This window comes from Pyxicephalus adspersus, chromosome 7, assembly GCF_032062135.1.
Source record: "Pyxicephalus adspersus chromosome 7, UCB_Pads_2.0, whole genome shotgun sequence".
NCBI classification, from domain to species: Eukaryota; Metazoa; Chordata; class Amphibia; order Anura; family Pyxicephalidae; genus Pyxicephalus; species Pyxicephalus adspersus.
In genome coordinates this window covers 13,208,874-13,233,848 of record NC_092864.1, presented here as the reverse complement: position 1 = coordinate 13,233,848, position 24,975 = coordinate 13,208,874, and the positions used below count along the sequence as shown (strand labels likewise).

Here is a 24,975-nt window from a genome sequence, read left to right as displayed (position 1 = left end):
TGGGTAGAAAGGGGCAGATGATGTTTGATGTCCATTAGCCAGGAAACTTTGTGTGTGCTATCCATTTTACTCATGCACACTGTAAAGAGTTCACAATTTTGGGATATACGTGGGAATTGTTTTATCTGCCAGAGGGGTCCATTCAAAGGATTCAGACTCATTTCATACCTGGAAGGGTGACACTGCTATGTTTGTGGGCACCTTACCATCATACCTTCAGTATATTAGCTGGTTATACATCCCTTTCCAAACAACCTGCAAGGGAGAACATTTAAAGGATAATTTTAATAAATATTTAATGTTCCATTTCAAATATATAACTTTCAGCATTCATTTATTTGCACTTGTGGACCAAATATTTAAAAAAACCCTTTTAATAGTTTGTTTGAAAGACCAAATGAAACGATCATTGTGGGTTTACATATAATATCTGAGACTTTGATGTCCATTGGGCCAGTCCGTAAGATCTACAGATTCAGGTTTGTTCAGAAAATAGGAATACTGACATCTGTAAAGATTTGCCATTCAGGTGAGCCAGCTGCACACGATGAATGGCAAGTTAAAGCCCAGGGCAACCCAGTAGGTAGGTTTGTTCCCCCTGGGCCAGGTCTGTGTAATGTTTACCTGCTGCGTCCCTTTAAATCAACATCTAAATATCACTTTAGTTAAGCGTGCAGCTTATGTAAGATTATATTAGCAGTGCTGAAGTCATTCACACTTGTGTCATTCCTATCCGTGGTAAATTAATTCTGTCTTTTTAGTGGTTTGGAAGTGTGGATTGGATTCAATGACAGCCGGAGCTCCGAATCCCTCCCTGCGGGGAAGCGCTTTGATTTGGAGAGCTGCCAAAATTGGCTCCCTGGCCAGCCGGAACCATCTCAGGCTGATCGCTGTGTGAGGATGGGTCCGAATGGAGTATGTAACACCGACCTATGCAGTGCCACGCACAACTACGTCTGTGAATACAAGCCACAGGGTAAGGACAGTGAACTGATGATGGAATAAAATAGTTAAGAATGTACATTGGCTACCTATTTTATTAATAACCCAAGAACAAAAATATATTATATTGCACCTTTTCAGCCTTTAGGATGTGGTAGCTGAATCCGTTCTCTGCAAGTACAAATAAAAAAAAATGTGGATCCCTATGGAAATCCAATGTGTTTGTAACTTATTGTGGATTGAACTGAAATTCACATTTCTTCTATGACCTGCAAAATATTTTCTCCCAATGTAATAAAGATAAGGAGAAGGGGAATTGTTTGTAGTTGAAACAGCATAGGTGGACAACACCCATGAAGGTGGTCACCCTATCAGAGGAAGTATTTTACTAGCAGGATTGCCGATTAAAAATAAAGTGTCCAAAGAAAGAAAACTAATACAGTCACTACATCTAGGGACTGGTAAGCTGCAATTTTGCCGTTTTGTTTTTGGGTTTAGACTATCTTGAAAGAACACGTTTATAGGCCAATATACATATGCAGGCCACTTGAGCACATGTATATGATTGCACATTGGTTACCATAACAGCCCCAAATTTAATGGGCATCTTAATGTTCCACCGTAGTCCAAAATGTAGACCTAAACTATTTATGGGAGTGAATGGCGATGCACTATACAATGCACTAGTTGCAGTGGGGTGCAGTTAGGTATCAATGGCACCACACCGCACATTGCATGGAATGCACTTTACTATGCAGGTGGAAGAACGTGTTTAATATATGTGTTTTCGCAGCACATTCATGATAAGGGGCCCCTAGTCTTTTTCCAAATTCCTTGGTCACTGGTCATTGTGACAAAGGCAGGAAGACCCTGAACTTGTCAGAAATAAAACAAATGATCTTTTACCAAATTGTAGCTGCCATTTAAGGTGAGTGCAGGCTTTATTCCACAGTTGTTGGTATTCTTTTGTGGGATTGTTAGGTAAGAAATCACCTTGTGCTGCTGAGTAATTTTCTTTTAATATTCCACTTTATTTTTGTTTTCCAGCTATTTCACTAAGCGCAGAATACTTTGTGGTGGGATCTGGTGTGTTTGACACAAATTGGCCTCTACAGAATTTAACAAGAGTGGAGAGCATCCCACCCTCTGTTGGAGGGGTGAAGGTAAGTATACATCAGATACATTTACCTCTTTACAATGCAAGTGTCCCTATGCTATTTTAAATAGGTTAATTCAGAAGGAATCGAAATACAATACACACCCCAAGCTGCAGAAAAAAAAAATATACTCTTTGTATACAGTTTTTACACACTCAAAATATTTTATTAGAGTGCGGATAACAAAATGTCTAAAGCTGAGTTATGGGGTATATAGATATTGTCTATGTACAAGAGGCTTGTGTATTATTACTTGAATCTTGCTTCTTTTTGTGTATTTCTTTCTGATCAGGACGAGTAATGAGTATGAGTCTGATGAGTAATACAATGTAAAACTCTGTCTGTGCCAGAGCATCCTCTAATAAAGACCAGTCACTGCTGCTCTCTCTCTCTCTGCAGGGTGACTGGTCTTTTCTCCACCCCTCCTGTAGTTTTCTGCAGGAAGCCTGTAGTGGATTGACTTTCTCAGTCCCTCCCACATTTCATTTGCACAGACGAAGTCCAATACAGTGGTGATGTCACTATGACTCTTACAAAGTAATATCTAGGTTTTCAAAAGGCTTTGGGTGCACATAAAGTTGATTAATATTCTTTGTTTCTGTTAAGGATATATTAAAATTTTTTTTTGTCCAGCTTTATAGTTCTACTTGCTTTCAGGCTTTTTCTAAAATTTAGTTTGTTGTGTGCAAGTGCCCTAACTTTCATTTATAAGTCACACCATCTTCCAACAACCCGTACAACTTTTTCCTTGGCTTGGTAAACAGCCCCTTTTAGCTGGGTGCACCACCCGGCACTTTTCAGTAATCACCCGGCTGTTTTTGGATGGTTACTGAAGAGTTGGGTCACAATACAGGGGCTGCCACCCACCTACAATTTCTTTCCACCCAGCTTAAAACATTTTTTTGGTTGAACACTGCTACTGGCAGAATGTCACACAGGAGCCGAATTATAACTTTGTGTTCATCTCCATCTCTTTGTGTTCTCTCCTAGGTGTTGGTCTTCCCTGGTTTGCGCTTTTCTCGGGAAGTGTACATATCTGCTCTGGAATTTGTCACTGAGAAAGTGCTAGAGCCTGTTCATTTAAGGTTCCAGGTTTATACACAGAGCATAGAACAAGGTAGGAATCTAATTTATGTGCAAATCTTTTGCAAGATAGATGGAGCTTCTAGATCAGGCATGCCCAAAGTCCAGATTTCCTGTTCCTGTGTTCAGATTTCCACCGGTCTGCAGCCTGTGTCATAAAATAAATAACATGGGGCCCACCAGCACTGTTGACCACAGTTTAAAATGCGTACAAAAAACTATTTTTTATTTCATTAGAGTTTTTCAACTCTTGCATTTATCAGCCTGCTACTAGGCGGGCATATTCGGCAGGACAGGAGTGCACAGAGAATCCCCCATGTCATTATAGTGGGTGTGTGCTGTGCGGGACCCGCATAGACCGGGTCCACTCTGATTCCAAGAACGTGCTCTGCACAGGAGCCAGCACTGACACCGGACTTCGTGCACAGGGAATCCCCCATGTCACCCCGGTGGGCATCTGCTGTGCGGGACCCACGCAAACCAAGCCCACACTAACCCTGAATACGTGCTGAATGGTCGGCCCCCACACATTTCCACCTCACCAAATCTGTCCCTCTTTGCAAAAAGTTTGGACACCCCTGTCCTAGATGTTCTGGGTTTAATGAGGTCCAGCATCATTTAATACACTTCCTGTAAGCCTGGGCCAACAAAGACTTGTCCCCTAGGAGTGCTACCCTGGGCTTGCAAGAGTGTTGCAAAGAATGGCACCACCTTTTGCATCATTTAGGAAAATAATACCTGACCGTCTCCTAGATTGTAAGCTCTTCTGGGCAGGGTCCTTTCCTCTTCCTGTGTCACTGTCTCTGTCTGTCTGTCATTTGCAACCCTTATTTATTGTACAGCGCTGTGTAATATGTTGACGCTATATAAATCCTGTTTATTAATAATAATAATAATAATAATAATAATCATAATAATATTATTAATCCTGCCTAGAGGAGCCCAAGCTTCTCCACTAGACCCTTGCTGAACCACATTAGCAAGGCAAAATCTACTGTTGTCATAACCAAGACTCCCCCAGCTCAAGAAATGATGTGCAGCAGTTGGTGGATAAGATCTAGATAGGACGTGGATGTAGGAAATCAGCAATAGTGAAATCCAATAAGTCACAATATTAAAATAAAATAATTTAAATAAAAAAAAACATTCACACTTTCCAGTTTCTCCACTTTGGTAGAGCTTCTTGTCTTCTGGTGACAGCAGATTTTGTGAATGTCAATGTTGACCTCCAGAAAGCGGCCGCACATCCAGACAGAGGTGATCTCATTTTGTATAGACCAGCCGCACATTTTCCGTTAGTTGCATATTTGTCTTTTTTTCTATTTCTGCACCTGCGTCTGATGGGTGGAAGATAAACCTGCTGGCTCAGATCCTTCTAGAATATTTAAGATAAAACCTACATACGAGCAGCCTTACCCCGACACAAACTTGGTAGAGATTGTGGAAAAGTCGTCCAAAGTATGCGGTTGCCTTGGAGATGGTGTAGAAAACACAAAAATACTTCCCTGTGTTTAGAATTGAGTTAATTATTTGCATTTTTCAAGAATGCTGCAGGGAAAACGCAATGACTTTGTTAGGGGTGGAGATTGTGCAGTATAGCTCTCCAGATCATTTCCGTAGATAAAAAGAATTGCAGCAACAGTTTAATAAAACTTGAATTTGTGTGCATTAAAACTATATCACATTTACAGTTCTGTTGCTGGAGACAACTTTTCAGTGACAAGATTAATAAAAAAGGGTTCTAGAAATACTCATTTGCTTCCATGTGTTGCTTTTTATCTGATGAGCAAGGCATCACTCTTTCATTGAAATGATCGCCATCAATTTCTGGATAAACATTCAGAGATAAAGCAACATATTAAAGCATTTCTCTAGTCTGTTTTAGCCCTGTATACCGATACTGTCTCAAGCAGATTTTCCCCAGTGACAAGATCATTATTGTGACATTGCTTAGTCCCAGTTACTGGTTTTCTTTTTCTTTTCTATTCAAATTGCAAGTACACCTGTTTAAAGGTTTTATTCATAGTTCTGGTATTCCACTAACCCGAAACTCTCCTCTACAATTTATTATGAATGCTGCAGCCAGACTCATCCATCCTTCCCACCGCTCCTCTTCCGCTGCATCTCTTTGTAGTTCTCTTCATTGGCTTCCATTTCACCTTAGAATCAAATTCATCTCCTGTGCTTTGCCTTCAAATCCCTACACAGTTCTTTCTGACCTGATAGATAAATACTCCCCTAGCCGCTCTCTTCCCTCCTTTATTGACCCTCTAATGACTTCCTCATTCATAACCTCATCACTCGCACGGCTCCAAGACTTTTCTAGAGCTGCCCCAACTCTGTGGAATGGTTTTCCTCATTCTATTCGGCTTGCTCCTACATTCTGCTCATTTAAAGGAGCACTCAAAACCCATTTTTTAAATGTTTGTCTACTTATCTTCTTCTGTCTTTTGAAACTATCACTACTTTTCTCCATTCCATATCTCCCCTCCTATTGTGTGATATTTCCCCCACCTCCTAGACTGTAAGCTCTTCTGGGCAGGGTCCTCTCCTCTTCCTGTGTCACTGTCTGTATCTGTCTGTCATTTTCAACCCCTATTTAATGTACAGCGCTGCATAATATGTTGGCCCTATATAAATCCTGATTATTATTATTATTAATAATATTAATAATAATAATAGTTGTCTGTTTGCTGTAAAACACATGAATTTTGGTGCAGGAAAATACATTTAAAGTAAAAATCGCTTTACTATGTGGCTGGTGCACTAAAGTCTAAGGGGTTACAAAGAAGAAAATGTATGTGCCTATTCACACCTGACCATAAGTTACGTGTACAAGAGTGTATATGGGGTCCAAAGATGAATTTGCTTTGGTAGTTCTCCATTATGATGAGGCATAAGCAGTGGTATTTTTGGGAAATGATTTCTGCAAAGTTCATGTCCAGGTGACTCCCATGCATTATACTTGAAATGTGTATTTGTACTTAGCAATACATCACACCTCATGTTACATCACTTTAAGAATGCTGCAGTTACAGAGAAAATTGTGATACTTCTACCAGAAAATTAGTAAATGCCTTTTTTTTGCTCTTGTTTGAGCTGACATTGCTCCCTCCGCTGCACTGAAATTACAAACAGCGTTGTGATCCCTAGTGGACTACAGACTGCTTCCCACTCTCCTTAACCTGGTAGTATAGGGAGAAACATGTCACCTTCTTTTTTTTTCCATAATGCAGTTTTTAGGTGAACAGCTGCTAAGACATTAATACTGTCATATGAGGGAGGGAAGAAGGTCATTGATTTTATGGAACTTCTGTGATGCCTAATTATGATGAGATTATTAAGGAGTTTAAAAGGAAGGCAAAGTTACCTGATTACGTTTTCTGGTTGATGAATTCTGTTTTCTTTCATCAGACTGTCCAGCCAAAAGTACAAGTTCACCACCTAGTAGCCTGCCTATTCAGGAGAGTCTCCCGGAGTGTGAGGAAGAGCTGGATACCTCCAATTACACCAACAGCAGTATACCTGTGGAGAGCGGCTGATTCCCTTCCATGGAATCTAAAGACCTCACCTACTCATTGATGGCCCAGTCCAACAAGAACCTTCCCAACTTCGTCTTAGTGAAGGAATATCTCTACACGATCCCTGCTGGAAATGCCACACAGTATTTGGTAATCTTAGATCTTTTATCTAGAGAAAACATTTTTATATAAAATCGTTCCTTGACCTGAAAGCAAATGAGAGAAAATCTCTCCCATTGGGCACACAACCTGTAAATACAAAAAACTGCCAGAAGCTCTAAATTAAAAGTTTTGTCTAGAGTTTCAGCTTTTCATTACCATGTGTCCCATACACCAACTTGACCTTTCTTCTGCATTTTTTTACATACTACAAAAATTTGGATCTGGTTACTACATGGGCCCCTGCAACATGGTCCCAGAGCCCATAGCTGTGCACTCATCTAGTCTGCTAGTCCAGAGTTTCCTGACTGTACATTCTATGTTCCTCCTTGTATTTCCTCCATGGTATAACTTGAAAAAGTATGACTAATCATGGAGCTGTACGATACATCAGTCATGACATTAATTCTTTGTTTTTCAGGCAACTTTTGAAGATGTCAGTATTCAAATGCTCCCCAATTACCATATCGTTCTACAACATGATGCCCCTAACAAAACCTTTCTACACTGCCACTCCTCCAGATCTTACCATGCTTTCCACCAATCCGACTGGGTTAGCTGTATTCCTGGGAACCTCCTAGGAGAAACACTTATCAACAGTACATCTGAAAGCTGGTCAAGCCAACGAGAAAAAGATGGTGGGTGCTCATGCTCGTTAAGAGTTGTTGGCACCACCGAAGAAGTTACTTTGGTTTTCACCGGTCGGTTGAACCCTGGTCTGTGGCCTCCCGGGAAATATACAATTACGGCAAACTTTACCAACCAGTTGTACGAAGCTACGCAGTCTCATAGCTTTAGTGTGGTGTCACCGGTTTCTGGTGTAAGTGTCGTCTATCCAACACCGATAGATGAGATCTACTACATTCCTAGCGATAACCCTGTTGTGATTTTGAAGATTTTGTCAGGCTCCGACGCTACTGCTTTTTGGGCTGGCAGCAACCAGACTTGGAGCTTCAGTCGGACATGTCCTCCTAAAATTTCCGCTGTATCAACAGAATGTGCCAGGGGAGGAGATGTATCATACTCTGAGGTTAATTTGCTGGGACTGGGGAAAGGAGTTGGGGAAGTGTCAATAACTGTGCAAAATGAGATAAGCTCCACTAATATAACATTCTCAGTGAAGATGGAGGACCCCATCAGAGGACTGAGCACGAGTCCTTATCCTCAGGCCAGAGTGCTACTCAACACCAGAGTGGTAAGTAAAATATTTATCACGCAGATACTCAAATTCCATTTACAAGTTACAGTAGAAAATATTTAATGAAGACATGTTTCCGAACATGGTTCTAAACCAACCATTAAACTTAAAGAGCTTGTATAGCACAAAAAAATAAAAGGCAACGGTTTACACTTTCCATTTGTAGCATGGTTGTATGTTGATAATTCTTTCCAATATATTGTGTACCTTGACTTTCTTTTCACCCATAAAGCCTCATTTTGACTGTTATTGAAATTTGCTGGTTTGGGGCAGTCTAGAACAGTGGTCACCAGCCTATTTGGACCTACGGACCATTAAATGCACAGACTCTGGACCGCGCATGCGCGGGGAGCCGTGTGTCACTCAAAGGGGAAGAAACTTCCCCCAGAATGACTGCATGATGCCAGAACCCACCCACTCTCCCAGTGACCTGCGATGAGAGAGAGACACAACCCACCCACTGCCCTTACCCTACTGGTGGGCTCACCGGCCAGAGCCGCGGACCACTGGTTGACAACCGCTGGTCTATACTGTGGATATATCTCAGAGCTGTCTCAAAAGGTATTTTTTTGTGTTATAAGCCCTATGCTATATACAGATATCAACTTCTTACTTTTGCCCCACTCTTCAGCTGCTGCTTCCACTGCCTCCAGCAAAATATGGAGGAACGTATTACCATCTCTCATTATTAATAATATTCTTTTAATATTATTATTAATGTTATTATTATTATGATTATTTTTTTATTAATATTATTATTATTATTATTAATAAACAGGAGTTATTATGCAGTGCTATACATTAAATAGGGGTTGCAAATGACACAGATACAGACAGTGACACGGGAGGAGGAGAGGACCCTGCCCTGAAGAGCTTACAATCTAGGAGGTGGGTAAAGTATCACACACCCATGCCATAGTGTTTGGATGTAGCCAACATGTGCTAAGCCCAAGCACCGTTATGTGATGGTAGTGATGTTAATGCTTTCCCCAGAGTTCCGCACCAGCCTACATTGAGGATTTTGGTTCTGGATGCAATAGAGGAAGACCTGGCAAGGGAGTACTGGTAAGTGGGTCAGGAGGAGGGAATGATCACACAGACACTGTTGTACTTTTCTGATTTGGCAAGGTGACAATGTTCCTTCAAGTGACTCACATCCACACAAGTGGCTATGCTTTGTAAATAGTCACTTTACTAGTTTATAAATATCAGAATGTTTCAGAGTGGATGGATTTGCTACCAGTGCCTAGTTTTCCAGTACTGTAGCTTATTATCTTATATAATTAGCTGACGTAATCACAATGCCTAAAGATAGATGATGCAGAAACCGCAGTCGGTGACTCACTGCCAAGACGGCTGTGCAATATTTTCCCCTCTCTCCTCCTATCCGGTTTCCCATCATGCTGGCTCCATGTGGCGCCCTTATGTCAGGATGCGATGGCAGTTACCCTGGATCCTGCCAGAAACTAACATGTCAGAATATTGTTAAAAATCGAGCTTGACATTGTACAAAAACAAACCTAATCAAAGCCTATAAATTGCTGTAACATGTATAAACATACAGAAAGCTTATTTGGCTCCCAGACCATGGCTTGCATGTGTTTGGGATATAAAGCCCAGAGCTGTCTTGTCCTTGAACGATAGAGAAAGAAACTTTTGCCTTGCAGTTTGGTTCAGAATAGACTTGTGTGTACTGGAGATCGTTTCATTCCTTGATATATAATTTTCTTTACAACGCCAACAGCTGTCCCATGTCTCTGGCCTGTATATATGCTCAAAAATGTAATAGTGAAATGTACAGCAGAAAGTCATAAAAGCAAGTCCATATCTTATGGTATTTGTCAACCAGGGTTCCTCCGGAGGTTACCAGGAATTCCTCGCGCAATGAGCAGTTTGTGATCCTCAGATCAGTTTAGGTGACACCAATGATCTTTTTGGCTATCTGTAGGGTTGACATTCTTCCCAATGGCCAGCAATGAAAGAGGCATTCTTCCCACTGACTATGATGCTACCGTAATATACTGTGAGCTGTGAATATAGTGATTATAAAAGGGGTTCCCTGACAATCTGAAAGTTATTTCTTGGGTTCCCCCATGTTAAGGCTGCTGTATAAGAACATTAGTCGATTGATCTGGCTCTGGCAGGGACTGGTGAAAGGGCTCAAGTCTCCCTTACAAACTATGTCTGAACTCCAGGCACAAAAACTTTTATTATGTATGCACAAAATTGATTTTCTCCATTTATGCCATCACTGTGCCACACAAAGCCTGTGCCAAGAGCAGGTCCACCCGCTGTAAACTGTGTGCAGAAAACGTCAGGGAGGTGAGACAGGAAAGAGCAGCAGTTATTGGCCTTTCTTATGGGAAGCTCCGGCACAGAAGAGGCAAAATGTTGTATTTACACAATATTTTTGTATCCACGAGCTTCAATTTATATGTAAACCTTTACAGTAAACTCCTCCTAGATATTCTTTTATATTTTTTTTTCTTTTTTAGGCTATGAAAGACATTTAGCATTTGAAGAATACTTAATTTTTTACGGCATTGTTTAATTTTTTTACGGCTTTGTGTTGTGATCATGTCATACGTTACAGGTGATCCTCCTAGTAAATGGGCATTTCTGTATCAGTTGCCAACTCTAGATGCCCTGCATCCATTTCACTGCTGCCTTTACCTTGTGTAGCTGCATACTTATGTAAGCAGATAAATGCTATCAGCATAACCCACTTCCTCCATTCCGATCAATGCAGATTGCATGTCCATTGCAGTCACCTCTGAGGAGGGGATACAGCTATCCTCTTGGATTCCTAACAAGGCTTTCACAAAGCTTTTATGGAGTTTACGGTAGTCTTACCCTTTAGCTCCAGTCTAGGAATGTTTAACACTTTTAAAGCTGAACTTGGGACAAATAGAAAATTACAAATTAATGAAACTTTAAATTCATTAATAGATAAGTAAAACGAACCTGCTTTTTTATCCTAAATTGATAAACTGAGAGATAGGGAGGGCTGGTATCAAGGAATCATTACGTCTATTTGCAGATATGCTTGATTAAGTAGAAAGATGACCTGATCAATCTGCAGCTCATCCTTCACTGTCCAATCGTTAGGTTATAGGTCGGAGGATGTCATCACTGCATTCCTTAAATCTTTGGGGAGGGTTGTGCAAAGACGAGAAATGGTTGGAATAAATACAAATTTTTGGCTGGTAAAACATCTTTCAAATAACATATTTAATGTATTTCATAGGAGTGCTTTTTGTCTCCTTAGGCTTTCTTCAAGCGGTGCTGAGGTTTTTGTGAAAGTCTGCCAAAGCTGATAACTTGTTTGAAGTCAATGCCAATGTTCAGATATTTGCTGAACAGATTTAGACTGGCGCTAAAGGGTCCTTCTAGTTCTCAAAGAAAGCTGCCTGATAGCACTGGTCACCAAATAATTAACCATGTGATCAAATATTGTCTGCAATATTGTCTGTTCAATCACATAAAACAAAATTATGCTTGGAAAAAGAAAAATACGAACAGGGAAGTTCTTTATTGCAGATGGGACAGGCAATGTCCCTTCTGCAATGAAACAAACTTACCTGCCTGAACACATTCTTCTTAATAAGTGTGAGTATATGTGTACATACATAGAGGACCGGGTACGTATATTGATAAAGAATCAATATAGGAGAGGGGGGGTTTAGATGAAAATTGTGGTAAGTTTATTTAATTGCAAAAGAGACATCACCTGTCCGGTCTGCAATGCAAGAACATTTTTAAGTTTATTCTGTCTCCTTGCCTTGCCATGAGCCAAATTTTACTTCCTAGCTTTCTAATCTGTTAAGGAAATCCAACTAGGAGCACTTATCTGTCCCGTGGTTGACCACCTGCAACCATATCATACATGTGATGTGTTCTAGGACTTATGTGAATAAGATTGGTCAAGCACGCACAGAGTTGTCAACATATCTGCTCATACGTACCAGGCTTAATTGTGCAGATCTCCCATTTGTGAGGGAAGTACAATTTCATGAACATACACATACAAATACCACTAAGTAGCTTTTGGGACTTTAAAGGCATTCAATCAAACACAGTATGCAGCAATGGGGGGGGGGGGGGGGGAGAAGGGGTTATTTGAATATTCAAATCTATTTTCAAGTACACTTTCATGCGTAATATACAGGTTATAATGTTTGTATCAAGTTTAGATTGGGGCATTGCATGAGGGAGACAGCAGGCAGTGCATTCTAGAATCATTAGATAACATAGAATAGACAGGAGGGACATCTGGTGCACTACATGTATACTTTTATAAAATCATAAACTGAGCAAAGAACTGTGATGCCTTTACGCATCTTGGGGTTTTATCCTTAATTCTGTCTGGAGTGTTTCTTTAACAAGTTCAGTTTGATCTTTTGTGGTTGCCCTTAAAACAGAAAAACAAAACCATTCATATTCAATTATAAACCACACTTATTATTACCTGAAAAAAGCAGGAAAAGTATGTTGTAGTTTACTAGTATATAGGACAGAAAAAAATTTCCATCACTGTTAACATTCAAAGTCGTAATCAACAGAAATGCCAACAAAATTCTTTGTAAATAAATACATCCATGGTGTACAGGTTAAAGTATTTTGTACTTTTGAGTTGGTTAGGATGCGTATCTTGCTCCTAAAAGTTCTTTTAGGTATGGTTAATGGCCACCAGTAGATGTCGCTGTGTCATCATGTAATGTGTATAACAAACTCTAATAATGTCTCAAACAGCAAGAGTTGTCATACACTTTACATGAAGACGCAGCGCCATCTAGTTGTGTGACCTGAGCCTGATTATAAACTGAAATTCTTTTTCTATCGGAACAAAAAAAATGTTTCCTTATACATACACGTCGTATTATGATGATTTCTTTGCTCATTTTAATCACACCTCTCTTTACCATCCACCTTTCTCTTTTTAGAATAATGTCGCCTCTGTGGAAGCCGGATCGGATGTGATATTTAAATGGACTGTGGACGATCGTTCATCTTTTACATATTACAACACCGTCTTCAATGTGATCTATCAGTCTGCCGCTGTGTACAAGCTCACAGTAAGTGATGGTTAAGTAATATTGTAATATAGGATTAATCAAATGATGTTTCCTATAAGGAAGGATATTTTTAGTAGTCTGTTTTCTCAAATTGCACCTTTTAAGTCTGCCCTATTTCAACGTGTAACTTCTTTCTTTTCCTTAGCTGACCGCATCAAACCATGTTAGCAATGCCTCGGTGAGTTACAATGTGACTGTGGAGAAGATGAACCCAATGCGCGACCTTAAGATCACCAACATCCCAGCCATTGTTACCCAGAATGATTCATTACAATTCTCTGCAAGAATACTTATTGACTCTGCAGTGGATGTCACATTTCGGTGAGTTCTGCTTAGCCTTGTATGTGTGTATGTATATTTATTTAAAAGCTCCACAATTTTCTCTAAGTCTTTGATTGACACGCTGATTGTTCACCCCAGTCTTTACCTTCCTGTGTTTATCTTCTGCTCTGATTGGCATAGAGTGCCACCCTTCCCCTACCAATTCTGTGTCCTTCTGTGCATGAGTTTGTGGAGAGCTATGAGGATGCAGAACGGCATGCAGAGCTAGAGGTGGATACATGTCACAGGCAGAGCTCGTGCTATGAGATGGGGGCGGGGCTGCCTGTGTCTCCTTCACATGAAGGGTGAGCTGTGTGCTCGCCTCTCATCGGCAGCAGCAATCCTCTGAATGGATGACACAGAGCACAGAGCAGCCTCACTTTGATCCGTGCATGCCAGGATGAGAGCTGCCGAGGAGAGCTGGGCGGGGTATTCAAAGTAGCCGGGCGGAGCAACCGGCTAAAAACCTCTGGGGAGAACTATGGCAGTATATGCAATTTAAAAACAAGCCTTTGTTCATTACTGTAGCTGTGTGCATTAAGGACAAATTTAATATGAATCTTTAATGTTCACAACGGAGGCGCTGATATCTCAGTTCCTCTCCTTCTACTTTCTAATACAGCAGACTTTTGGCACACACGAGAGATGTTTCTAGTTGCTAGACACAGGCTCATTTTAAAGCTCCTTTACAGCTTCTTACATATTTGTAAATACATTGATATTGCATAGTCTATGCATACGTTTGCTTTAAATAAAGCTCTGTAAAGCAGAAGTATTGCAAATACACAATGGTTATTAGATTTAGTATCATTCTCACACATCTGCATTGCGACCAGCAGCTTGCATTGGTTGTGCTACTTCATTTTTACACAAACCAAGTTTGAGGCAGCCAGGTAACCCAACTGCATGTATTTGTAGGTGCAAGGGAAACAGGAGTCCCCAGGCGCCCCAGATAGTGTCCTGGATGGGATTTGAACCCAGGACACATCTCAGTAGGGGCCAGATCTAGCCACTGAACCATTCTTGCCACCCGAAGTAAACCTTTTGTAATAACCTTTATAGAAAACAATACTTTGTGGGTTCTAACCTGGCAAATTACACATCTGCAGAATTTCCATAATATATTTGTGCTTAGTGCTGCCTATTACCCTGGCATGTGGATGTGTGTCAATTGAGCAGGATTGGTAATTTAATGTTAATGATCCCAACACATTTTTGCTCCGTGGAGGCATTTGCGAGGAGTTATGTCATTTAACAATGTTCAAGAGATAATTCAATAATAATTAATCAATAATTAATTCAAAAGTAAAAATATTAGTGTTTAAAACAGCCATATTAAAAATGTCCATACTTTTTCCTTGACCCAACATTTGTTGTAAACTAAATGTAATTCTCGTTCTTTGTACAACTTCAATTTCAGATGGACATTTGGAGATGGCACGCAGTTGGATTATAATGTTCGGCCTCCCTACAACCAATCATTCTCCGTTCCTGACCCAGCTGTTCATATGGTACTTGTGGAGAGTAGCGTCACCCACACGTACCTAGAAACAGGTAAGAAGTTTAAGTACTGACCAACTCTAAGTTTACAATGTGACTCAGTGGTCTCTTTTCCTGTAGTTGTAAAGTAGTAAGCTATTTTGTGATATCAGTACAACGATTTGTAATGGATGAAGGTCTAGGGGCCTAAAATGTCTCAACATTTCATTTATTTGTATTTTAGGTAAAATAGTGACAGATGAAAGTCTTTTATTTCAGTCCTACTCCTAGATTTAGAAAATACACTGAACCCATATTTGTTCCTTGTAAAGTACAATGGACTCATAAAATCTCTCAGATCATTATTAAAAGATAGATGATTATGGGAACCTGGATAATCCAGCAAACCTGGAGTAAATTTCCTAAAAATAATTTGCTATTAGTTGGTAAATGTTTTCAACCCTGGACCAGATTAATTTCAGGTTTGCTGGATTCTCCAAGTTCTCCCATAAGAATTCATATTTTCCAGTCTTGGAGGGCCAGTGTGTCTATTCTGTTCATACACCATGTTTTTTTTATAATAGACATGTAAATTTCAATAATGAATAATCCATATACTTTTGTTGTGTTTTCTTTAGGAGCCTATATTGTGTCACTGGTTGTGTTCAACAAGTATGAAAACGTGTCAAAGCTGGTTTCCCTGCAAGTTCAGAGCATCCTAACTAACCTTTCAATTGAAACTGATGCTGATGTGTTGGTCAAAGGTCGAATAGTCAACTTTCATGCAGCAGCTGAACCCTCCCCCTTTGGTGTCATCTACTCATGGGACTTGGGTGATGGCACTTTCTACCATAACATTAGTGAACCTAATGTCAATCATACATATGATAACACCGGATCTTTTAATGTCAGCATTTGGGCCATAAATGATATTAGTGAAATAAGAGCTGTACAGAACTTCTGTGTCTACGAAGAAATTACTGGTTTGGTTATAGCATCTGATGAGCCCACTGAAAGAGGTTTGCAAACATTCATTAACGCCTCTGTGGAAAGCGGAGATTCTATCACTTGGAGATTTGACATGGGAGATGGCTATATTCTAGAGGGTAACGAGCCTATGGTAAATTATACATACTCTAAAGATGGTAACTATACAGTGAATGTTACTGCAAGCAACCCAGTGAACTCCATCTCTGAGCGCCTCCAAGTTCGGGTGTATGTCCTACAAATTCTTAAGATAGAACCTTCTACTTGCATTTTAGAAAATTCAAATGTCACCCTGACAGCCTATGTTACTGGGGACTACCAGACTTATACTTTCAACTGGACTTTTGATAATGGTTCTTCAAGCATTACGGTATATGGCGTCCCATCTGTTGAATATGACTTTTCAAAGAGTGGATTGTTCCCTCTTTCTCTCATTCTGTCAAGCCAAGTCAACAAGGCTTACTATTATACCAACATCTGTATAGAACCTGAAATTGCCAATGTTACATTACTGCCTGCTCTACAGAATATAAGTTTAGGTAACGAAAGTCTGTTTCATGTCATTGTCTTCCCTCCCTACCAGTACAGATACAATTGGGACTTTGGTACCAATGGCTCAAAGATCAATGGTGGTACAGAAATTAGCTTTATGTATAAAGTTCCTGGAGTATATCAGGTCACAGTATCTGTGTTCAACAATGTATCTTCTCACAATGGAACAGCGATTGTAGATGTCCAAGAGCCTGTTGGAACATTAAATATTAAGCACAATGGAAGTGAGGTTTTGGCACTGGATGAAGTGTATTTATTTGAAGCCTTGAGCGGTGGGACAAAAGTAGGACATGACTGGGATTTTGGCGATGGCTGCACAGACCAAAGGCAAACTGTAGCACATACTTATAATAAAACGGGGACCTTTATCATCAATCTATATGGCTATAATAGTGTAAGTTGCAATAGAACCCATTTAAATGTCACAGTTAAGACTAGGATTTATGGGCTGACAATGAATGCCACCAGGACAGTAGTGCCTTTGAATGGTTCTGTGGTCTTCTCAGCTTTCTTACAGGCGGGGGATAATGTACGATACTCCTGGATATTATGTGATCGATGCACACCTATAAATGGCAGTTCCACGATTTATTACACTTTTCGATCTATTGGAACATTTAACGTTATAGTGACAGCTGAGAACGAACTTGGTTCCTTACAGGATAGTATTTTTATCTACGTCCTGGAAATTATCGAAGGGCTGCAAATCATCACGGGAGACTTGGTCAATGATTGCTGTTTCCCGACCAACAAAAGCCTTCCTCTTCAGGCCACAGTAAAGGATGGAACAAATATCTCATATAGCTGGTTTATTTTAAAAAATGACAGCGTGGTTCAGACTGGTGCCGGAAAGACTTATCAGTTCACTAGTCTACAGCCAGAATCTTACACCATTGTCTTAAAGGCTGTGAACATGTTAGGAAATGCAAGCGTCTCCATGAATGTGGTATTTGTGGAAAGCCTTGGTCAACTTAAGCTCCATGCTCATCCCAACCCAGTTGCAGTCAACACCACAGTCAATATTACCATGAGTCTAAGTAGTGGTTCAGGAGTGATGTACACTTGGTATCTGGAGGAAAGTGTGGTGTGGTTTACATACGAATCTTTTGTCCTTTACAATTTCCTAACTCCGAATCCAAAAGACGTCCTTGCCGTTGCAAACAATACGTTGGGTTCAGTCAACTCAACTATCACCATCTTTGTTCAAGAACCAGTTGAAAGTGTGAGCATTACAAGCCTGGATCATAAAAGTGAATATGTACCAAATGGGACTCTTGTGTCCCTTACTGGCAGTGTGCAACGGGGTACTAATGTGTCTTGGTGTTGGAGTATTGAAGACGAGCACAAGGAAGGAAGCTCAGTTGCTGTGCTCTTTGATAAACCTGGATTCTATACTGTCAAGCTCAATGCATCCAATGATGTAAGCTGGGAAATTGCTTATAAAAATTTTACCGTCCAAGACAAAATAAGTGGTTTGAAATTGCTGGTGAGTAAAATGGTGGTGGAACCTGGTGAGAGGGTTACATTTAATGTCATCATGTCAGCTGGTACCGATGTAACCTATAAATTGACTATTAATGGAGACTTCTCTGTTTTACTTAATGGCACTAGTTACACCTATGAATTTACAAAAATTGGTGGCTATCCTGTAACCGTGGTTGCCCACAACCAAGTAAGTGAAGAACGGGACACTGTCATGATTTCTGTACTTGAAGCAATAGAGAATTTGAAAATTGTAAATTGTTGTGAGTTAGCATTACCAGCCCGAGTTGAGAAGAGCTTCAGAGCGGAGGTCAGTAATGGCTCTCTGGTTGCTTACACATGGCAGTTTGACTTGCAGGGTCATCCGCCAACTAGCTTGGCAGGCAGAAATGTAACCTACACCCCAGTGGCTGCTGGTGTCCTCACAATCCATCTGAGTGCATCTAATGCTTTGGGAAGTCAAAATATCTCCAAAGTAATTATCATTCAAGAACTGATTGTCAGTGTCTCATTGGTGGATGTCAAGGCTTTTGTCAACCGAAGTGCCACTTTTAGTGCTATTGTTGTTCCCAGCCCCTTGGATATTCGTTTTGAGTGGACATTTGGGGATAATTCTCTTCCTCTGGTGACATACACTGCCGCTGCCAATCATACCTACCTAATACCAGGAGACTTTATTATAACAGTCAATGCCTCTAACCTAATCAGCTATTCGATCAGTGATAGAACAGTCACTACTCGAATTTTAGAATGTGAGGAGCCAGAAGTTCAGTTGGAGATGCCAACTCAAGTGATCATGAGGAGGTCACAGAGGAATTATATTGAGGCAGAAATTAATTTACGTGGATGCATCAGCTATAAAACGGAACATCTGTGGGAAATCTATAAAGCATCCAGCTGCCTAAGTTATCACGAGTCAGACAAAATCCACTTAGTGAACGTTGATATGAGCAGACCCCAGCTTGTGCTTCCTAAGCTAGCCCTGGATATTGGAAACTATTGCTTTGTCTTCTCTGTGTCTTTTGGGGATACACCCCTCTCAAGAAGCAGCTTTGCCAATGTGACTATGATGCCTAGCAGGTTGGTGCCCATCATCGATGGAGGTTCATACCGTGTTTGGTCAAGTAGTCGGGATTTAATTTTGGATGGAAAAAAGTCTTATGACCCAAACCTTGAAGAAAATGAGCAAACTCCATTGACTTATAAATGGTCCTGTACAACCTTAACAAAGGTAAGGGAGTTAGTTGTTCTTTATTTTACTTTTTGTGCTTTTGTTATGCTTGCTTCATGCTAGTCTAGCTGGTAAAGCAAAAATAAATTAACATATATGCTAACTGAAAATGTTTTACAGTAAATGTAAAGCTATACCTTTACATTTCCTTTACTTTCTATCCTGATACACAACAGAAAGTAAGAGATCTCCATGAAAGATCTATGATGAAAGGACATTTCATCATAGGCAAAGTACACATGTTAGATTCATGTCACTTGAAACAATCTTTCTTGATCATTTTTTTTAATGTTTAACATATACAAGTATGCAACAAAGCAGGGTCACAAAGAAAAAAAAAGCAAATAAAACATAAATTAAACAATAAGAGAAAGGTAGGCGCAAAATACAGAATGATGTCAAAACATGAAAACAAACATCAGGAAATACATACAAAACCACAGGAACAAAACAAGATTACCAATATACCTGTGTTTTTCTAACCCTTCGTATTGATTATATCAATACACAATCAGTACTTATCTAGCATCAAGTAAAACAAATGAGCATTCTTAAAAAAAAAGCCTTGCAAAAATCAAATTAAAAAAAAAAAAGGGAAAGAAAGGAAAAAGAAAAAAAAGACGAGAACAGAAAGTCCAAGATCTCACTAGGGAAACAACTAGTGCAGTCAAGCGTATTTAGGGTTCTGATGAGCAACTATACAATACCAGTAACAGTTTCTTGATCCCATGGGGCCCAAATGTCCTCAAATTTCTCCAGTTTGTTATTGAGCCTAGCAGATAAATGTTCCATCAGCCGAATATCCCCTAGATGTGTCCTCAATTCCGCAACAGAGGGCGGAGTCGGTGATTTCCAATGTACCGAGATGAGGCATGTGGCCACCGTAAGAATATGCGCCAAAGAGCCTTCCACTGTTTAGAAAGTTCGGTAATGGGTACATTCAGCAAATTGGTCACCGGATCTAAACTAATAGAGGTTTCCAGTATTTTAATGAGCAAAGCATTCACCCCACTCCAGTAAGGCACTATCTTAGAACGGTTCCAAAAAAATATAAAACATGATGCCTACTTGAGAATCACACCTCCAGCAACTATTACTGCAAGACGGATATATGGAGTGAAGCCTGTCTTGGAGTATAGTACCAATGCATTAGAATTTTTTATACATTTTCCCTTTACAACGTACATAAGGAAATCTTATGAGCTTTACCCCATATAACCTGCCACAGCGCCGGAGGGAGTTCCGTGCCCAGAATGGACTCCCATAAGTCAAATAAGCATGCTTGACTAAGGGCATCGCAGGTTCAGTAGTCAATACCTGGTAAATCTCCGAGATCAGCCCTCTGCGAGATGGTCCACCTGCGCATACACGTTCAAACAACATGGGGGGGGGGGTGAAAAGATAAAGTCTCTAGTGACAGCTTGGGCGAAATTATGGATTTGTAAGTAGCTGTATATGGCCGATGTAGGTAGTTCAAATTTGGATTGTAAATCCGCAAAGGGCAATAACTTCCTGGAGACTGGATTAGAAATATGTCCAAAACAGAAAATCTTTTTAGGAACCCAGGGAAAAATCATACGCCTAGTCAAGCTATCTGGGATTTTGGGGTTATATAGAAAGGAAGTTAGTAAGGATTTGGGGGAGGCAAGACAGAACTTTTCTTTACTACAAATCCAAATTTGTCTAGTGAACTGCATAGGTCCCAATAGGGATGAGTCAGGTATATAGTGCAGGGATCCCCACAACATTGAGTTAGGATGTGCCGGGGCAAGCCAACGTTTCTCGATCTCCGTCCATCTGTTGTAAGCCCTTAAAGTGGTAAAATATTTATAAAAATCTGGTTCCCCTAAACCTCCCCTATTTTTCAACGAACATATTACAGATTTAGGAAGACAGTGATGCTTAAAATCCCAAATGAAGCTAAGTACTTTGCCTTGAATGTGCCCCAAGGCTGCACGCCGGTAAGGTTTCAAAAAGATAGAGCAGTTTTGGTAGGACAGACATTTTAATAAGGTCAAAAGACCCAAAGAAGGATATGCGGAGAGCGCGCCATTTGGTCAGAAGTGATTTAATATCCTGGAATAATTGTGGATAATTCGGTTTATAGAGCAAATGCTATGAGGGGGTCAATTAAACTCCCAGATATTTAAAGTTTTCCTGTTTCCAGCGATATGGGAAATTATCCTGTAATCTATCAATCAGTGCCTGATCCAAATTAACCGGCTTCTGTTTTTGTTTGTTTGACCTTATATCCAGACAAAGTCCCATATTCATCTAACACCATATGGAGAGAGAGGAGTGTAATTAATGGATTAGTGAGGGTAGGTAGTACATCGTCTGCATACAAGGCTATCTTAGAGCTATATAGAGCTATAGGTGGATATAGCTATAGTAGAGCTATAGGGTTATAGTTTGTTAGGTCTGACGGATCCTTACCTGGTTTTAAGAAAACTGATATTTATGAATGGAGTGCAGATTGTGGGAGTCACTCATCTAACAGCACACTATTTAAGTGTGTGAAGGTGAGGAAGCAGTTGTTCTTGATTTGTCATGTAGTATAAATACGGCAGCCCATCCAGACCGGGTGCTTTATTAGAAGGTAAGGATTTAATTGTTAGCTCTATTTCTTCTTGTGCGATCGGGCTGTTAAGTTTTTCGATCATTTCATTCTCTAGCAGGGGAAGAGAGCTCTTCACAAGATAGGTATCTATGCGGGATTGTAATGTCTGACCTCCAGCCCCTTGAAATGCATGAACTTTAGAGTATAGATCAGTATAATAATCTCCAAATATCTGTGGATATATTGGAGAGTACCTAACTGGTCCCTTACTGTAGGGGGGACTGCAGAAGCTAGTCCTTCTCTAAGTTGACGAGCCAACAGAGTATCTGCTTTGTTCTCCTTTTAATAAAACCTGTGACGCAGGTATACAATAGCCTTTTCAATGCGATCAAGATCTACCTCCATCATTTTGTTCTGTACATCAACAATTTTGCACGAAGTTTGACAGGGGGAGACCTGCATGGATCGTTCTAAATCCCTTCATTGATCATTTTCAGCAACACTAGATTGAATCAGCGCTGTACACGCAGTGCTTTCCAGTACTATAAGAACGAGTGAGGGGCACCCCACTGATCCTCTCCCTCCATCATCATCCTCATTTGATTATTCATTGATCCATCAGGACAGACTATTGAATGACATCGGGAGACTATTCCACACACTAGATTTTAGCTTGCAAGAGTTCTTCATGGGTGACAATCATGTGGCGTGTGTATGTAGCTCTGTTGGAAGACTTTCCCTCTCTTCCTAACATGGTTACAGCCTAATTTTAGGTTTCCCTTCATTTAATTTTAAGTATTTTTAAAAGAAGGGAAATACTTTATAAGTATTGATTTTAGCCTTGTGCCAGAAGAAAAAGTTAGGGAGGGATTTAATTTCATTACAGTACTATAGGCACAGATTTGTAGCCATGCAGAGAATCCATTGCTTTCACTCAGTCCTGTGGTGGTCAGACTGATACAAACCAGCCTCATCTAACTTATAGTTAGGAGTGCTATTTCTCTGCAGTTAGGGAGCAAATAGTTCTGCTGATGTTCGGGGATTATTTAAACAAAGGACAACAGTAAAACATTTAAAATAAAGAACTGGATATCTCTCCCTTATGGTACACTATTTCATGTCTGGTGGCGTTGTCCTAGGGTTCAGAGATTCAGAATTCAAATTTATAATCTTATTTATTTGGTTACACAAATCAATATTCCAAAACGTATGGAGAGCATCCTCTTTTCTAAATTAGAAGTCTCTGTACTCTGTCTGTTATAGATCGGTTGTTTAGATGTTGTTAGTGGTCTATATTACTGTTGCCTGCTTTTGCAAAGCCTCCACTATACCACTTACTAAACACAAACTTAATTGGATAATGACCAACGATAAACTGACCCTTAAGAATAATTTGAAAACATTTTACAAGATCTGGAACCCCTGGATTAAATTTAATAGTATGTAAATTTTAGTTAAACCTCCTCCATTTTCTCCTTTGTCCCCTAGTGCCCCAACCCATATTTGCCCTGTATGTGGTGTCCTTGATTGTTCCCCCTATTTTTTTCCTATCCTATGACATTTTCCCTACCATGGATTGCTGAAGTTTTGCCTGAAATATTCTAAGCAGATTCCAAAGATGGCTCTGTAGTTTCGATACATGACTGTTATATTTGGTTTCCCTCTGCTATAATTTTTTGTTTCCATCTTGTTTTGAAAGCGTTACAATGGCAAGCAAATGGGTGATATGGCCTTAATTCTAATTTGAAGTACATAGTTTGATTGATATTTTGACATTCTCATGGTTCTTTATTATATTCAATGTTATTATGTAACTTTGGTTGACCCTCATTCTTAATGCCTCCATCCTATTGTGTGTTTACCTGTAGTTCTAAAACTTCTTTTAAAAAAATCAATAAAAACTTTAAAATAAAGAACTGGGCTTGAATAGTAGACTTGTCTTAAACAAGGCTGTGATCCTTTTTGAAAGGGATAAAATGGTTCCAGTATGTGCAGCAGTTATAGGTCTGAAACCACAGGCAATGTTAGCTTATATCTACTTCCCTCCCCTTACCTCTTTAATGTAATTGACTGTCGGAGTGCATTTTACACACTTTTTCCAAAGTTACAGAATTATACTAAACCTTTTATAATTTGTTTTCTGTTGCAATTTTAGAATTTGGAGAATACAGTTTGCAATTCAGAGGTCATGTCTGAGCTCGGTGAAGTATCCATTCATAAGTCAAAGCTGCACCCGGATGTGGAGTACACATTTTTTCTGACTGTTAGCAAGCCTGGGAGACATGCTGAGTCCACCAATCAAACGGTATATGACTATAGAGATGATGCAATGACATGTTACCTTATGTTTTGCCAGCTGTAATAAGTGTGAATTGGATGTTGAAGCCATGGATCCATGGAGATTCAAAGTCCTGCAGTGATCACATATCCTAAAACCTTTACCAGCCTATGCAAAATCAGCTGTTAACTTGGATTAAGCCAACAAGTACCCTTTTGAGTGAACTTGTAATCCATTACATTTCTAAAAGACCAAAAGGCAGCACAAAGATAACTGCTAGTGTCCTTTTATTCCCAAAAGCCTATCCTCCTCCGAGCTGACCTAAATAATCCATTAAGTAGTCTTAGTCTTAGTGGAATAATAGTTGTCAAAGTTTTGCTAAAAATTCAGGAAATGCCAAAAAAAAAAAAAAGTAATTGAAATGCACATCAGAGGCTTTTCTTACTGATAAAGGCAATAGGAGGAATCTTTAATTAAATGTTGTTTCTATTAAGGGCTCTGGGAACATGTTTCTATTAAATGCAAATTTAAAAGGATAATAAAAAAAAGTTATCCTTCCCATGGGTTCATTGGCTTCCTTACTCCAAATATAAACCCTATTTTAGACAGAATCTGATTACAACAAATTGAATTCTGATTGGCTGACCTATCTTCCTTCTCTTTGCTATGTTTAAGGACTCCACTAGCAGCCCCTATACCATTTTCACCATTTCTGTACACTTACCTTTACTTTTTATTGCAAATATTTAGAATTTTTCTTGTTATATCCCTAAAGGGCTATTAATTTTGAAAATTGAAAGATGGGAAATAAGTTAAAATCTAAACATCGGAAATCTATTGTAGTTGTAGAAAAACTATATTTATTTTTTACTGGTATTTGTTTTACTTTGTATATTTGTGTCCTGGTAATTCTATTCTGATTTTTTTTTTTGTGTGCAGGTTTTAATTAA

The 24,975-nt window shown here is 39.7% G+C and overlaps 1 protein-coding gene across 1 annotated transcript in view; it reads left to right on the top strand.

The window, feature by feature from the left end:
* PKD1 (polycystin 1, transient receptor potential channel interacting) overlaps positions 1–24,975 on the top strand; it is a 113,111-nt gene that overhangs the window by 50,455 nt on the left and 37,681 nt on the right. The window contains 10 exon segments of the mRNA XM_072416999.1: positions 762–976; positions 1,990–2,105; positions 3,090–3,216; positions 6,597–6,853; positions 7,284–8,057; positions 13,004–13,135; positions 13,281–13,456; positions 14,877–15,010; positions 15,574–19,187; positions 23,903–24,083. Of these exon segments, the coding sequence (XP_072273100.1) occupies positions 762–976; positions 1,990–2,105; positions 3,090–3,216; positions 6,597–6,853; positions 7,284–8,057; positions 13,004–13,135; positions 13,281–13,456; positions 14,877–15,010; positions 15,574–19,187; positions 23,903–24,083 (5,726 nt within the window).